Genomic DNA, 17,898 nt, shown 5'->3' on the forward strand with positions numbered 1-17,898 from the left:
ATTGCCTTTCTTTAAGGTGAAAACTGTGGGAGTCTAACAGGAAACAGAAATCTCAGTGTCAGTCACTTACTACGCAAAGCATTTGGCATAAATTTCTTTTCTTTTTTTTCTTGAAAGGGAGCCTCGCTCTGCCGCCCAGGCTGGAGTGCAGCGACTCACTGCAAGCTCCGCCTCCCGGGTTCACGTCATTCTCCTGCCTTAGCCTCCCGAGTAGCTGGGACTACAGGCCCCCGCCACCACGCCCGGCTAATTTTTTTGTATTTTTTTTTTAGTAGAGACAGAGTTTCACCGTGTTAGCCAAGATGGTCTCTATCTCCTGATCTCGTGATCCGCCTGTCTCGGCCTCCCATAGTGCTGGGAATGCAGGCGTGAGTTACCACGCCCAGCCTGCATAAATTTCATTTAATCTGGGCCGGGCGCGGTGGCTCACGCCTGTAATCCCAGCACTTTGGGAGGCCGAGGCGGGTGGATCGCTTGAGGTCAGGAGTTCGAGACCAGCCTGGCCAACATGGCGAAACCCTGTCTCTACTAAAAATACAAAAGTTAGCCGAGTGTGGTGGCGGGCACTTGTAATCCCAGCTACTCAGAAGACTGAGGTGGAAGAATCGCTTGAACCTTGGGAAGCAGAGGTTGCAGTGAGCTGAGATCCTTCCATTACACTCCAGTTTGGGTGACAGAGTGAGACTCCCACTCAAAAAAAAAAAAAAAGAAAAAGAAAGAAAGAAAAAGAAAAACACTCATACCTCATTAATGAGAAATAGAAATCTGTAAGGAGGAGGGGGATACCCCTGCTAAATTCCTAGGCCACAGTAAACCAGCATTGCAAAATAAAATCTTACCTCATTTCTGATTTTAAATGAGACTGAGGTCACTGGTAAATTTTTGAATACTAACTCATCACCTAAAAAGGGGAGTTTGATTAGCAAATAGTTAAGCACTTCAGTAATGATATCGAGACTTAATTTCACTGAACATGTTTCCCCCTTTTCTCTTTCTGGGTGTGACTAAATTGCCTACAGCATGCTGCATGGTTGCTGGTAAAACAGGAAATGGGGTAAGTAATTTAGGTAGGGAATTTTTACTACCATTTAAATACAAGCTACCTGGTTCTTAAAGTACTTTTACTACTACCATCTCTATTTTTATAGTGCATTCACTAGCTACTAGAGAAATCAGCACAAATAACCAATTTTTATTGTATACATTTAGGGTATCAACCTTGTTTCATTAGTTTATTTGCATAACATATTAGTAGTTTATTAAAGCAGATTCATTTTTTGTGTGTTTCAATATGAATGTAAACACATGTTTATATGCATTAGGTACTTATGTAATGTAGTTTGGGCAATTATATTTTTAAAATAAATTTTATTTATTAATTATTATTATTATTATTATTTTTGAGATGGAGTCTTGCTCTGTCACCCAGGCTGGAGTGCAGTGGTGTGATCTCAGTTCACTGCAACCTCCACCTCGCTGGTTCAAGCGATTCTCCTCCCTCAGCCTCCCTAGTAACTGGGGTTACAGGAGCCTGCCACCATGCCTGGCTAATTTTTGTATTTTTAGTAGAGATGGGGTTTCACCATGTTGTCCAGGCTGGTGTTGAACCCCTGACCTCAGGTGATTTACCTGCCTCGGCCTCCCAAAGTACTGGGATTACAGGCATGAGCCACTGCGCACAGCCTAAAAATAAATTTTATATTGGTCTTAGAAACTAAACTATAAAGCTATGTCATAAAAGATAGAAAGTGAATAACTGGCGGAACAACAATGAGTTTACACATAGGTAAGACATAGAAAACATAGATTCACAATCCTTTATCTGAAACCCTTAGAGGCCAAAGATGTTTTGAAATATAAAATTTTTGGATTTTTAAAATGTGATATGATGTTAAAGATCATGTATATCATTCCTTCCTCCCCCCCAGGCTCTGGGGTGGTACTACATAATCAAACATACTGATATTTCTGCAACAAAACATATGAATATTCACAGTAAGTTTGATAAAGTCTCTAAATTGCCTCCTTCAAATCAGGATTTGATTCCCAACTGAGTTTAAAAAAATTTTTTTGGCCGGGCGCGATGGCTCACACCTGTAATCCCAGCACTTTGGGAGGCCGAGACGGGCAGATCACGACGAGGTCAGGAGATCAAGACCATCCTGGCTAACATGGTGAAACCCCGTCTCTACTAAAAATACAAAAAATTAGCCGGGTGCGGTGGCGGGCGCTTGTAGTCCCAGCTACATGGGAGGCTGAGGCAGGAAAATGGCGTGAACCCGGGAGGCGGAGCTTGCAGTGAGCTGAGATTGCGCCACTGCACTCCAGCCTGGGCGACAGAGCGAGACTCCGTCTCAAAAAAAAAAAAATTTTTTTAAATTCTCCAGAATATTTTGGAGTTTGAAACTAAAAAAATACCAGTACAAAAAAGGGCCATGTGACTATTGGCAGTACTTGTATACTCTGGAGAGAAAAATCCAGGAAGAGGTATAAATTTCTATTTTAGAATCTCATACTTGGTTAAGTGACTTATAGAAAAATAATTAATTTGGCTTTTTTGTTTGTTTTGTGTTATATATCTGCATTTTCAAAAGGGTAATAACTACATAAGGTTTGGGGGTTTCGTTAGGTTTTATTAAATTAGTCTCAAATGGTTTAGATTCTGGTGTAATAGTAAAACTTGATCCTATGTTTTTAGAAATTTGCTAGCATAGTCAGAGCATGCTTTTTTCTAAATGTTTTCAATTTATATCCATGTTGCTAATGAGTTACTGTTTCTATTTCGGTTTTTTTTTTTTTAGACGTATTTTCTCCCCTGTTGCCCAGGCTCGAGTGCAGTGGTGCAATCTCAGCTAATTGCAACCTCTGCCTCCGAGGTTCAAGCGATTCTCCTGCCTCAGCCTCCCAACTGTCTTGGGATTACAGGCAAGCGCCCATGCCTGGTTAATTTTTTGTATTTTTAGTAGACCCAGAGTTTCACCATGTTGGCCAGGCTGGTCTCTAACTCCTGACCTCAGGTGATCCACATGCCTCGGCCTCCCAAAGTGCTGAGATTACAGGCGTGAGCCACCGCTCCTGGCTTGTTTTTATTTCTTATCAAAGGATTTTAAACTAAGTTTAGTTCTTCCTAAAGATTCTGATTGATATAGGGATAATGGAACAGAAAGAAACACAGGTCACTGGTTTTTTCCCTTCAGTGTCCCTAGTTCATTCTGGGTTGAAAAGATTGTGGAGGAATTGCTGTTAAAGAATTGATTTAGGGAATTTACAAAAAAAATTAATTGCCTTGCATATTCCGGTTCATCTTTTCTCTAGAATGGTGGTTGTGTTGTATCTACAGCAAAAGTGATTGCAACTGACACCCTCATAAGCACTTATCTGACAGAGAAGAGAAAGAGAAGTGTAGTTACTAAGTATGAAATGGGGACTGAATTTACTTTAATGAGTACTAGTCCCTCTAAAGGACTATCTGGTATATGGTAGGGACCTCTATGAAAATATTTAGCCCAAATTGTATTAGGAAAGTTATTAGCCCCATTTAACTTTCAGATTGGAAATCTGGCATTTTAAGTATTATATTTGCTTTATATATAAGGATGAGGTTTCCAAGCTGTCTGTTAACCCTTTCCTCTGGCTTTATAATCTGGAGGGAAAAATTACCTATAGTTGAAGTTTTTAAACTAGACTCAAATGCACTAAATATATGTCAAAGACTGTGAAGGATTTAAAACACCGGTTTTCTTAAATAATGTTTTAATTCACTTTTGGGATTGGCTTTTGTAACAACCCTTTGGACTTTCCAGAATCTAAACAATTTAAAAAATAGTTTCCATTCTTGTGTTTTCTGTTTCAATGTTTATTCTTTAAAATGTATTTTCATATATTATTTACTTTCAACTGTGATGCTATTTTGTGCAAATATTAAATAGTTGAACTGTTGACACAATATCAGGATAGTCTTTTAAAATACCTGAAATCTTTCTGATATTCAGAGAATTTAGGAACAGTTTATGAAGCTCACACAGTATTTGGATAAGTTCTTGAATATAGAGAAATAATTTGATTATTTGTCAGATGTAGAGTTTATCTGGGTATTTCATTGTTAAATCACAATCCCAAAGCATACAAAAGCTATCTCTGTAACCAGTTATATTCTCAGCTGGATACAGAATGGGTAGATCAACTATTTCTTTCTTTCTTTTTTTTGGGGGGGTCAACTATTTCATATTTTGCATTTTTAGAGAAACAGTGATCTGCATATTCTTTTTTTTTTTTTTTTCTGATCAACTACATTCAGCCATTAGCTTAATTACTTTTTGTTTTTGACCTGTAGTTAGTAGTGTCTTTTGGTCTTAAATAACAATGGATGTTGCCTATAAGGAGTAATTTCTATCAGTGAAAATTGGGCATTAAAAGGGGTGATGCATAAGTTGGCCCTTACATCTCTTTCATAAAAGCAGTCCTATAAATAGCCATAAGGCTGGTTTGAAGTTTTAATTATTTGAATGATGTGGGCTTGTTAGTTTGTTAGTAATATCCCAGTGTTCTCAGCAGAGTAGAGGAGTTTTAATAATACCACACCATGTTTTTCATCCCTTTTATCTCAAGTTCCTTTCTATCACAATTTTAGGTTACAAACTAAAGCTAGAATTTATAAAAGGGACTTCCCAAAACCTATTTATTGTCTCATGAGTATATTTTGGGGGAATGTCAAATTTTTATTCAGCTATTTATCTGATAATACATTGATGAGCATTTCAGAACATTGATACTTTAGGATTTAATATTTCTTCTTCATCAGTAAAGTTTTTTAAAAAGTACAACTTTTATGTTGATTTCCCAAAAGTAAGCCCCATTTTCAACAAGAGAGGAAAAGCAAGCATTAAAATGTGGATGTGATTATTGTAATACACAGTTTATAGTTTGTGAGCAGTAAACAATCATCTCTATCCCATCTTTCTGTCTTCTGATGTATTCCAAATCCTGGAATCTGGCAATTCTAGCTCAGAAAAACCCAATAGTGTGCTTTTGACTTTGAAGCTTTAAAAATTGTGTTATATGCCTTTAAAAAAGTAATTCCATGATTCCACTAGAGTATAAGATCCATGAGGTGAGGAATTTTTGTCTGCTTTGTTCTCTGCTTTCTATTTAATGTGTAGAATAGTGCCTGGTACATACTAGGCACTCATTCAATATTTTAAAAATAATTGCATAAATTCTTGCCTTTAAAAGAAAAAGTAAAGTTTTTCATGTCAGTGAATTAATTTTTATGTTATTCAGAAAGCAGAGTCTGTCGCTGGGAAGAGATGATATAGTTCAGCTAAAAGAAGCCTACAAATGGATAACTCACCCCCTGTTTTCAGAGGAACTGGGTGTTCCCATTGATGGAAAGGTATCGGGTCAACAGCATTGTTAATTTTATTCTCTGATTTTACTAGTTTTGCTTAATTATATGGCAGGGTTTTGGTTAGCCAAAAAAACTTCTTTTTAAATAATCCAGTGAAGGATTTTTAAGCTTTTCAAATGTTAAATTCTGATAGTCTTAAACTGAAGTCAAAGCATTTCTTTTTTTTTTTCCCTAAAACTTCTTCATGACCTAAGACACTTATGAAGGTACCAGGTGCCCTAATTGACCTTAAAAGGTTAGAAATGAATCTTTGCCTTTAATGTATTTATAGTTCAATTGGAGGAACAGACTTGATGCAAAGCAACATATAAATAACTGCAAGCAAATGTAGAGTCAACTCTGGACTATTTAATTTTGGTTTATCTGTGGCTAGTCTTGTTTTCAAATGCATGGACAGAACCTATTCAACTACAATGAGTATGGGCTCAATCCTACCTTGTTGGTATCTCAAATCCCCCTGTTTACTTTTAGGCAGTAACTGCCTTTGAAAGCAGAACATTTCCCTTTTCCAGAGCAGACCTTACCTCAGTCTCTGAAATATATTGAATTTCAGGGAAGACTCAACAGGCTTCCAGATGTGAAAACAGGAAGGTCATCTTAAATTAGGTTTTAATATTATGGCCTCATTGTTTCATCATTTTGCTAGAAGGAAATTCCCTGAATATCAGATACACCCCTATTCAAATAAAATCACAAAACCGCCTACTAAAGCTAAACAGTTTTTCAAAACCATTCTGAATTATGCAGTAATATTTCCTTCTGTAAGAATATGCTCTGTTCTGTAAACTGAATATTGAGAGAATAGAGAATAAAACCACTTCTCAGATAGCATGAAGAGGAAATGAGGTAATGAAAGTATTTTGGAAGTTAGAGAAGTCATTAATGCAAAATATTTTTACCTCAAATTTCAGTTTTGAAGCACAAATAATTTTACATGTCATATAAGTGAGAACAGAAAATAGAAAACAAAAGATGTGGGTTGAGTGAAGTTTCCCTGAATAAAAGGAATGCGTTGTTCACTTTAATTATTGTATAGATTAGAATAAGGAGCAAAAAAAAAAAAAAAAACAACAAAAAAACAGCTCTTCATTATTGTGATTCTAGAGTAGCTAATAGGTCTACTAACGATCCAATGAACTCAGTAAATATAAAGACAAAATTGTAACATAGTATGGCATTTTTAGCTATTCTCCCCACACACACTTCCCCCATATGGAATTTTGTGTATTCTCCATGGAGGTAAAAGTATAAAATCATGCTTTTTTGGTGTACAAGGATGTTCACTGTAGCATTTTTTGTTGTTATTGTTACAGAAAAATTTTCTACAGCTTAAATGTCTGACAGTCCCTAGAGTTGAAAAGATTTCCATGATATAATATTAAAGCAATTTTTCAAAAGCATGTCTTAAAAAATAATACATATACATTTATATTCACAAAAATGTCTAGAAAAAACATCAAATTGTTAATGGTTCTGCTTCAGTGGAGTGGGATTGAAAAACTACCTTGTATTTGATCATTTTATGACTTAAGTATATAATTTTTGAAATAAAACAAAAAAATTACAAATACATTAAGACGTTTGAGCACTTTAAAAAAAGCTTCATACAGTTTTTAGGGATCTGAATGTATGTTTTTTGCCTTGCTAATAATTTAAATCATAGTATTGGCAGAATAATTCTTCATTTCTTTGCATTATTATTTATTTTCAATTCTGTAAATTCTCATTCATCTTCACACCTAATTTACACATTTGTCCAAAAAGCATACAAATTTATTTTAAAACTTTTTTGGTGGGATCACTAATGACTGAGTTTTAGAAGTTAAGAAAAAAAACAAAAACCATTTCCTTTACAGCTGCCCTGTGAACAAGTTGATTTGAGAGCAGTAGTATTTCCAGTTTTTCTGGTCATTCTTTTCTGAGCCAATGTTTGAGAATTAATTTCTATTTCCATTCATAAGTTGTTAGATGTTAGTTTCCTTTTGCTCATTTTTAAACTGTCTTTATAATTTTTAGAGCTTGTTTGAAGTGAGTGTGGTCTTTGCTCACCCAGAAACAGTTGAGGATTGCCACTTCCTGTAAGTTGCCATGTAAACAACGTCAGTGGTGTAAAATTGTTAATGCTGTTTGGTTTTCATGAAAATAGTATTGCTTCTCATAAGCATAGGAAATGCTTCCTAATAAGCATTTCAGAACTTGTTATGTCTTAGTAGGTTTAAAATGTGCCCTCAAAAAATAAAATAAAACGTGTCCTTGAACATAGGTTCCTGGGCAAACCGACGTAGCTCCTACAGGGACTCATTTTGTCTGCTCCTGATGTCCTGAGTTTAGCAGCCATTTTGTATTAAATATATTTGAATTATATCTACCCCAAAATAAACTCAACCTTTTACATTAACTTGAATTTTATTTTAGAGCTGCGATATGCCCAGATTGTTTTAAGCCAGCCAAAAACAAACAGGTAAGGAAAGGTTCCTGCTTCTTACTCTTGAGTGAGTTTTGTCTGAGCTGAATATTCAAATTTCCAACAAAAAGGATATGCATTAGAAACATGGCAACTCTATTATACTAAGAATCAGTCTTTAAATATTTCCATTTGCTACATTAATTTTTATTTTTTTTCAACTTTTTCAACCTTCACCTCCGGCTAGGAAATTGTAGCACACAAACATCCTCATGTTTGTGTCAGTGTCTAGATTGTTCCCCTGACGGTGTTAAATTTAGAATCAATGTTTCGGTGATATTACTATTACTTATTAAATTCGACGTTTAGATTTTAATACCCCAAATTATATCATCTGGGAAAATCAATGGTAAGTGTCAGTAGCATTCCAAACTTTCAGCTGATACCCATTTTCCAGAAATTGAGGTTTACAATATATAAACCAAAGTAAGTTGTTTTATTTAGGACAGTCCTGAATTAACATGGCCTCTTTCTGGCTACATTTGCAAAAAGGGTGTTTTATTCAAACTCTTCCTTATCATCTTAATGTTAGCTAATCTTCATGTTAATGGACAAGTTAGTTAACATACACTCTTAGCTCGTATCATGTCAGGATAGAATGATGTGGTGCGATATTGGTCATCTTTCATGCGTCAGTTTCGTAGGTGGTTTCGTACACAGACTTAGGCATTCCTACAGTTTTACTTACATTCATTTTGTTGCTGTGATTGTTAAAAAGAACATAAACTCATTGTCAAATATACATCTGTTGGCTTTGCCTCTTGCTTTGACTAATTGCTGGGCCTTTTAGAACTGGGGGAAAGAAGTTTGTAACATTTGCCTAATGCCCTGTGCAGAAATAATTAGAAATGCAGACCAAGCCAAAAGCAGCGCCTCCCTACTTTTCTCTTATCGTGGCACATCTAAAATATTACCATGTTTGTTCAGCACCCTGAGCGTAACAGGATGGAGTTGCTTCAGATTGGCAGCAACAGGACTGGGGTTTCCATTGTCTGAGGCCCTGCCCAGCAGCCCTTCTGAACTAAAGAGATCAACATCTTGACACAACCATAGTCCACTGCTTTGCCACGCCAGTTGGGAAGCTCTGCCCAAATAACCTGTAAGATGTATCTATATTGAAGACCTAGTTTTATTTTATTTACCCTTGAGGAAATATAATAATAGGCATCAAGTAATAGGATTAAGAGATTTTTGTTAAAGCATCATAGACACCACACCATTTGGCCAGTGGGAGTTGTAGACTCAAGTATAGTTTGCTTGCCTCATGGCTGGGAGCAAATTGAATGACCTTTTGAGATTTTTTTCAGTCCTAAGATTTCATATCTTATCAAACAGGCACTTAATTTCAGTTGTAACCCTATGGTATCTTGTAGAATGCCATGGTGGTCCCCAGAATATGATTTTGAAAAAATCATTCCTTTGACTGGTGATAAACTGTTGAGCTGCCTCCATTGTAATCCTTTTCAGTCAAATGTGATTTCTCGTAACAGAAGAAATAATTGTGATTTATCATAGTAAGCCATGTATATATGCACTAATTAGTTCTAGTATATCTACCATGCAGTTTGGCTTTTCTTATCTTAAAAAATCCAAGTGGAACATTTGTTGTAGATGCCCTTCTGTTCAGTACAGTGGATTTGCTTATTCTGTGGCTGGTGAGTGAGACTGAGTTGCTAGATGCCAGGGCTGGCAGGTTGACTCTGCTTTACCCTTTACCCTGGCAGCCAACTCCTAAATTACATACTGTGACCTCTGAAGGGATGTAGGAAAGAAAAGGTAGCTGAATCAATCTAAATTCCTGTTGAAGTCAAGGGAAAAAAAAATTAAATCACACTTCCTACAATGTCATCATTTTTTTGTATTTGAATTATACCATAATTTGAGAGAAGTGGGACAGTGTGGTGAAGAAGACCTGTTCTGCTGGATCTACCTGTTATTATAGACATAGACCAGATTGAAGAGAAGGGTTATAGAGGTGTGCCAGTTGCAGAACTGACATGAATGCTTAAGTTTTATTTATTTTCTTAAAAAGCTTAAGTATTTCTCCATGTTAAGTATATGAAATGATGTAATGAAATGATACAATTTCTCCAACCATGTTCTATGTTTCACATCTGACGTTTTCTTGTCTGGATAATAAAATGTATTTTCTTCTCATTTTACCCTATATAGTCTGTATTCACTAGAATGGCAGTTATGAAAGCCTTGAATAAGATAAAAGAAGAGGATTTCCTTAAGTAAGTAGAAGTATAGAAACAAAGAAGCGTCATGAAATTTTAGAATAAAGGGAATGTTAGAGATAAGCTGGATTATCTCTGAAACAAGATGATATATTTCAGGGGCCAGGATTGTGTCTTAGTCATTGTTATCTCTCCAACCCCGATGCAGTACCTGGCATATAGTGGTGTTCAGTAAATGTTTGTCAAATTAATATCAAGTGTAACGTCTTTTAAAAATATATATTTATTTATTTTTTGAGATGGAGTTTCACCTTTGTTGCCCAGGCTGGAGTGCAGTGGAGCAATCTCAGCTCACTGCAACCTCTGCCTCTTGGGTTCTAGTGATTCTCCTGCCTCAGCCTCCCAAGTAGCTGGGATTATAGGCATGCACCACCACTGCCCGGCTAATTTTTTGTATTTTTAGTAGAGACAGGGTTTCGCCATGTTGGCCAGGCAGGTCTTGAACTCCTGACCTCAGGTGATCCAACCGCCTCATCCTCCCAAAGTGCTGGGATTACAGGCGTGAGCCACTGTGCCCAGCCAAATCAGGTCTAACTTCTTGATCTTTTAGAAGAGGGTATTGTGTCCAAAGAGGGAGTTGACTTGCCTAAGCTAGTAATAGAGTAGATCTGGAGCCAGATTTCCTGACATTCTAGCCCAGTGCTACGCCCATTACATCCTTAGTCCTGTATTTCCTAGTATCGTTCATCTCCAGAAAAGGGAGAGGAAGGCTCATGAGTTTCCTCACTTGTTAAAATATGGTAAAATAAAATAAATGCAATAAACCTTACATTTTAATTCTTGGTACATTCATTTTATTAAATAAAATATTACTGTAGTTTTCTTTCCAGAAGATCCTTCAATACATTTCAAACAATGATGTGATAAGGGGGGTAGAGTCAGCAGTAAACTGCACATGACCATAGACAGCAAAATGGTTAAAGAGCCTGACGGGGCTTCCACTTCCTTTGTATGGATTTTTCCCTCAAATCTTGAGACTATTGGAAAGTATTAGGTTGGTGCAAAAGTAATTGCAGTTTTTGCCTAGGAAGATAAGGCCTCCCAAGGGTGAAAGGTAGCAGCAGAGCCCTTATTTACTTACTGCCACTCTCATATGTTGAAATTGTTACTCCACAGGCCTGCAAGACCTTTATTGTTCTGAAACTAAAAGTTAGCGAGAGACTTGGGCTCTGTGTATGTCTCAGACGATGCTGATTCATCTAAGTTTTGTGATTCAATATTATGTCTGGAAAATAGCTATAAAATTTATTTTGTTTTGCAGGCAGTTTCCTTGTCCTCCAAACTCACCAAAGGCTGTATGCACTGTTCTTGAAATTGAATGTGCTCATGGTGCTGTTTTTGTGGCTGGTAAAATATTTAGTCTAGAATATACATACACTGTGAATGTACTCTCCTTTCTGAAAACTCAACTGACTCCTGTTCTATTTTATTCTTATTGCTGTTATTAGATTCTAATAAGTTTACTCTCTTGAGAAGTAGAATCAATAGCCAAACTTATTTTAGGTTTTGTGGGCATTCTAAAGGATCACTTAGGAGATCAGTTATTTTAAATGCCATGCCAAAAGGAAATGACACTTCCTAGGTTTTAATAGTTTTCATCAGAGATGGCCAAGTAGAAATATGGGTAGATGCAGAGACCCAAAACTGGTTTGGAGAAAAACAGCAGGACAGAGGCTGTTTTATAACATAAAAGCAAACTTGAAAAAACAATTTATTATCTCCAAAATGACTAAACACTTGGCTTCCACTGGAAAGAAATTGTTCATTGACTTTCCCTAAAGGTAATCTGGCAGACAAATTTTTGTTCAAAAGTTACAACTGTTTTATAGTAATGGCTGAAGTGAAATTGCTCTTCAGCCCTGACTATAATATCCTATCCTAGGGCAATGAAAGCTACCTGCCTTACTGTAGCTTTATTCATCAGGTGTAAAAGCAAGTTTGGTTGTGTTTTTTTTTTTTTTTAATCCTTGGTACATTAATAATATTATATAATTTGTTCAGTCAGCCAATCAAATTAAATATATTGAGCATTCCTTTCAAACTCATTTGATGCACCATTCATATCATATATTTACTCATCTATTTTATTGTTACTTTAAACCTTTTTATTTAATTCTCTACATGTCTGTGTCCCAGGTCTCCAAATTGAGTTGTTAGTTAGGTAAAGGATAGGCCTTGTTTTATATCGTAGCACTTAGGATATTGGCCCTTATAGTTGTTGCTTCTCTTTTTATCCTGTTATGTTAATTACTCCATTCCATCCAGGCTGCCTGATTGTTTCTTTCTCAGGGAGGTATAATAAATACTCCAGGAATCTACCACAAACTCCTTGGATAATTGATGGAGAAAGAAAGCTGGAATCTTCAGTGGAAGAATTAATTTCAGATCATCTGTTGGCAGTATTCAAAGCAGAGAGTAAGTGTTACAATCTTCATACTTTATTTCTTTTTTTTTTTTGAGATAGGGGCTTTCTTTGTCAACTAGGCTAGATTACAGTAGCACAATCACAGTTTACGGCAGCCTTAACCTTCTGGGCTCAAATGATCTGCCCACCTTGGTCTCCCAAAGTCCTGGGATTATAGGCATAAGCCACCCCACCTGACCTAATCTTCATATTTTGTTCTCTTTTTTTTGAGAGAGAGGGGGTCTCACCCTGTCACCTAGGCTGGAGCGCAGCCTCAACCTCCCAGGCTCAAGCAACCCTCCCATTTCAGTGTCCTGAGTAGCTGGGACCACAGGTATGGGCCACCATGCTCGGTTATTTTTTAATATATTTTTAGAGATGGGATTCTCACTACGTGGCCCAGGCTGGTCTTGAACTCCTGGGCTCAAGTGCCCCTCCTGCCTGGGATTCCCAAAGTGCTGGGATTATAGGCAGGAGCCACTGTACTCGGCCATATATTTAATACACTGACATTCATGAATAGAGTTCTTGGAGGTGGTAAGAAAAATTTCTATGTTTTGTTAATCACTACCAAGTCTGGGCCTCTTGGCCATAGGCTTCCTGTGAACAGGGATCATCATGTTCTGGGTGCCACTGGCCTGGGCTGGATTTCGGCCAAGGCACTCAAGAATATCTGCCTGTCTTCTCTCAAGATGACTGCTCTGCCGGGTGTAGTGGCGCGTGCCTGCAATCCCAGCACTCTGGGAGACTGAGGCAGGCGAATCACTTGCAGTCAGGAATTCAAGACCAGCCTGGGCAACATGGTGAGACCCTGTATCTACTAAAAATACGAAAATTAGCCAGTCCTTTTGGTGCACACCTATAGTCCCAGCTACTTAGAAGGCTGAGGCACGAATCGCTTGAACCCAGGAGGCGGAGGTTGCAGTGAGCTGAGATCACACTACTGCACTCCAGCCTGGGTGAAAGAGTGAGATTCTGCCTAAGAAAATAAAAAATAAAGTAAAAAATTGACTGTTCTTTCCTGGGGAAATTCAAAACAACTGAAACTAAATGAATGCACCTAAGCCCTGACCTTGGTACACCTCTGCCTTGGCCTCTTTGGGGGAATATGAGGAAATTAAAACACATCTTCCACATCCAGTGCTTCTTCAAGAGTAATCACTGGCAAGTGTTTGGCTTCTTTCTTAACCTATAAAGTGTCCTGGAATAAAGTTCAGGCCTAGATAAAGTAAATCAACAGCAGCCATTTTACAAAGACTGAATGACAGTTGTATTGTTTTTGAATTTAGGTATTAACGAGCCTAGGTTCATGGGATGAGTCAGGTTCCATCAGGTTTATGTTTTCCTTGTCTCAACAGGCCTGTCAGGTCAAAGGCAGCATAAAGTCTTGTGATTTCAATTGCAGGAAATTGTGTTACACGTCAGGAAAAACTGCAGGGCATGAATGATGTTACTCTTTGGAATGAGGCTCCTAGCATAATTAGAAAACTTTTTTTTTTTTTTGTGAGACAGAGTCTTACTTTGTTGCCCAGGCTATAGTGCCGTAGTGTGATCATGGCTCACTGTAGCCTTTACCTCCTGGGCTCAAGCAATCCTCCTGCCTCAGCCTCCCAAGTAGCTGGGACTACAGGTATGTACCACCATGCCTGGCTAATTTTTTTGTATTTTTTGTGGAGATGAAGTTTTGCCATGTTGCCAAGGCTAGTCTCAAACTCCTGAGCTCGAGCAATCCATCTGCCTCAGCCTCCCAAAGTGCTGAGATTACAGACGTGAACCACCACACTCAGCCAGCAAACCCTTTTTTGACAGACCAGCTAGAAATCCATCCTTCTCTCTGAAAGACCTTAAGATAAACATGCTTTGATCATGACAAACACATGGTCTAGATGAGACATGGCTGACCCTTCCAGCTCCCTGACTTGCAAGGAGGAAAGAGAAACACTTCAAACCACATCCCTCTTATAATTTGTTGCCTATCGCATAGGTGGACCTTCTTTAAGGGTCTTTAAGAATTGTTTACTGAATGGAAAAAAAAGTATCCGAGCACCCTAATATTTTCCCAAATCTTAGCAGTAAAGACCCTGGACTATTGCCATAAGCTTTTTTGCCCACTTAATTTGGTATTTACAAATGAATTATCATGTAAGACTTATGCAGATTATGAAGGGATGAAAATAAAGCTTTAGCACAAAAAGTTTCATCTGAATTCTTTTTGGGGCCACCTGTCACACCAACTGTCAGGTTCCAGCCCAAGCTGAAGACTGAAGGGAGTGGGTTGATGAGTGGCGGGTAGCTGAAAGAACACTCAGGGAGTCATAGGGAGTTTTGGACATGGCTTTATTCTCTCTCTCTCTGGGCAAAAGCCCAGGCATGAGCCATATGTACAGCATCAGCAGGATAGTTATACCTTTTACAGACAATAGTGGCTCCAAGCCAAGCGCAAGTTCATGTGAGTGATCACCTAATGTGCCTCACGTGGTGTGGTTACATAATGTGTGGGGTTGCGCGCCTGCGCACCAAACCTTCTGAGTCATGCTGTGCTGGAAGGCTGCCTCAATCTACTCCTGACTAAAGCGCAGCCATTTCCCTTATACTCCACCCTCCAGGCTGAGGGTGTCCTCTGGGCAGGGACACATGCCCATGGGGCAGAATCCTGAATCCATAGTCCACAACAACAATACAGAGAGCAACAGATCACTACTAGGATCTCAACTATGCTACTTATGTCTATTAGGGCCCAGCATAGGCCAGAGCCTGGGGATGCCCACCATCTCTGCAGGGGGTCATCAGTAAAGCCCTCAACTGTCTGAATCTCCCGTGAGACCCCTTGCAGAGCTGCTTTTATGTTCTGCTGATTATCCGGGATAAAGGTACAGCATTATGTTATGTTTATACAGACCATGATGGGTAGCCATCCCATAGTGGTATTACCCCAATGTTGCTCTATGCACCACAGTGCCTGGGCTGGGGGTACTACATGTTCCCCCACTGACCAGCTCCATCCATCATAAATGCCATGGGCCAACCAGGGGGCAAGCATGCCATGGGTCTTGCGGCATCCTTTGTCCAAAACTTGTGCATTGTGTTCCAGGCGTCAGCCGTGGGACCTGAAGTCTCCAACCATGTTCACTTCTCTACAGATGTGGGATGTATGTGCCAGGGCAAACCATCCACAGCTGCTGCTGGAAGGGCGGTACAGATCCAACAGTTGGAAACATTGGTCACCTCAGCACAGGTGTGGGCCCAATCCACAGTGCAGTTGGAGCATGTGAACCCAAAGGGCTTGTACCTGCTGAATAACCCGCTTGGCTGCTAGGAAGGCAGTCTCAGCCACATCATCCCAATCTCAGGCAAGAGGGGTGTTGTTGCTTCTAAATCTCAGTATCCTGCTACATCAAGTGCAACACCAAGTGTCGGGTTCCAGCCCAAGCGGAGGACCGAGGGCAGTGGGTGGATGAGTGGTGGGCAGCTGAAAGAACACTCAAGGAATCGTAGTGAGTTTCAACATGGCTTTATTCTCTGTCTCTGGGCACAAGCCCCAGTCTGAATGGTATGTACAGCGTCAGCAGGGTGGTTATACATTTTACAGACAATAGTGGTACTGAGCCAAGCACTAGCTCATGTGAGTGAGCACCTAATGTGCCTCACGTGGCGTGGTTACATAATGAGTGGGGTTGTGCACCTGCACTCTAAACCCGCTGAGTCATGCTGTGCCGGAAGGCCACCTCAGCCTACTCTTGACTAAAGCACAGCCATTTCCCTTATGCCACCTTACTCCTTTTTTTTAAGAAGATTCAAGAAAGTTTCAGTTCTATTTGGGCCCCAGGGAAGACCCTGTTATCTCTAGGGCTGCTGGAGGACTGACTCTGAAACAGTTGTGTTTTCCCCCTTACAATTTTTAATGAAGGTGGTTTGTTGTCATTTTCCATTTGATGGGGGGAAAATTATTCCCAAACTGAAAAGAAGAATATTGCATGTTTGATAGCTGTAAATGTGTCCTGACATAATTTATTGAGAGTCCCCTGAGAAAAAGCAGACCTCTGGGCCTCAGTGCTAACTGGCTCCCTGTCAGGAGACAAAATCTTGTTGTTTGAAATCTCTGATTGATAACATCAATTTGCTGAACCTGTCCTTCTCAGATATATTACTTATTATTGATTAGTGGTTCACATCTGACAACTCTGGGAAGATGGTTCTAACTGTGGTACTCCTAAGTGTTAAAGTTCTATAAACTGAGCCAGTATTGCATGGAGCAGTGTGGCTACCTATATAAACATCCCTTCCCCTATGTGAGATATACAAACGTGTTTCTCAGTCACTTCAGACTGCATGTCTTATTATCTACTTGTTAATTCCCTAATGAGTAATAATTTTGACATGCTCTCAAAAATCTGTATGTCTAAGAAATCTTCTCCTAATATATTTATTAATTCACTTATTGAATACATACTTTCCATGTCAGTTCCCTGCTAAAACCTGGTCAATGACTAGCTACAGGATGAAGTCCACTTACCTGAATATTCTGGGTCCTTCATTGTCTGGCCTCTGCCCATCTTTCGGTCCGATTGTCTGTCTGTCCCAAGTACGAGGACCACTGCAGATTAGCTGAACCCCTTATAGTTCCTGATCATTCTTGCCCTTGATTTTGGTTTTTAGGGGAATGAGACAAGGCACAATGTGAGTTTAAAAAACTCAACTAAGTTTTAAGCATGTATTTTCTAATACTTAAGGGAATGGCTTCTTTTCCTTTTTTGTCAGCTGCCATTTATAATTGCACACTAGTAAGTTTTCAGGTTTGCCCCCGCAAGTTTCTCTCACTCTGAGGTCCAAGGATGTTTCCTTAATTTTCAGGTTTGAAACATTTTTCTTTTTTTTGAGACGGAGTCTCGCCCTGTCACCCAGGCTGGAGTGCAGTGGCACGATCTTGGCTCACCGCAAGCTCCACCTTCCGGGTTCACGCCATTCTCCTGCCTCAGCCTCCTGAGTAGCTGGGACTACAGGCACGTGCCACCACACCCAGCTAATTTTTTTGTATTTTTAACAGAGATGGGTTTCACCATGTTAGCCAGGATGGTCTCGATCTCCTGACTTCATGATCCACCCGCCTCGGCCTCCCAAAGTGCTGGGATTACAGGCATGAGTCACCGTGCCCAGCCTGGTTTGAAACATTTTTCTAAAAGATCAGTAAATATGCCTTCTCCTTTAGTCTGGATCAAATGCTTTTGTGGCCTTCTCAAGGGCCTAGTTTCTACACCTCTTTCTTCACCTCTTTCTTACTGATGGGCTGGAATTTGTGGGAAGTTTTATGGCTGACTTACGAATTTAAGATTTCTGCTCCTTCAGTTACTAGTAGACTTAGCTCTTCGAGGCCTGTTCATTCCCT

The 17,898-nt window shown here is 39.1% G+C and overlaps 1 protein-coding gene across 5 annotated transcripts in view; it reads left to right on the forward strand.

Annotated features, from left to right (window-relative positions):
- Positions 1-17,898, forward strand: part of PUS10 (pseudouridine synthase 10) — an 84,948-nt gene that overhangs the window by 50,234 nt on the left and 16,816 nt on the right. For all 5 annotated transcript variants that reach the window (XM_050753495.1, XM_050753491.1, XM_050753492.1 and 2 more), the window contains exons 5-11: positions 1,020-1,054; positions 5,281-5,392; positions 7,424-7,485; positions 7,823-7,868; positions 10,044-10,108; positions 11,373-11,458; positions 12,401-12,526. In XM_050753495.1, coding sequence (XP_050609452.1) covers positions 1,020-1,054; positions 5,281-5,392; positions 7,424-7,485; positions 7,823-7,868; positions 10,044-10,108; positions 11,373-11,458; positions 12,401-12,526 — 532 coding nt within the window. The remainder of the gene's footprint in view (positions 1-1,019; positions 1,055-5,280; positions 5,393-7,423; positions 7,486-7,822; positions 7,869-10,043; positions 10,109-11,372; positions 11,459-12,400; positions 12,527-17,898) is intronic.

Source organism: Macaca thibetana, chromosome 13 (genome assembly GCF_024542745.1).
Source record: "Macaca thibetana thibetana isolate TM-01 chromosome 13, ASM2454274v1, whole genome shotgun sequence".
In the NCBI taxonomy this organism is placed as follows: Eukaryota; Metazoa; Chordata; class Mammalia; order Primates; family Cercopithecidae; genus Macaca; species Macaca thibetana.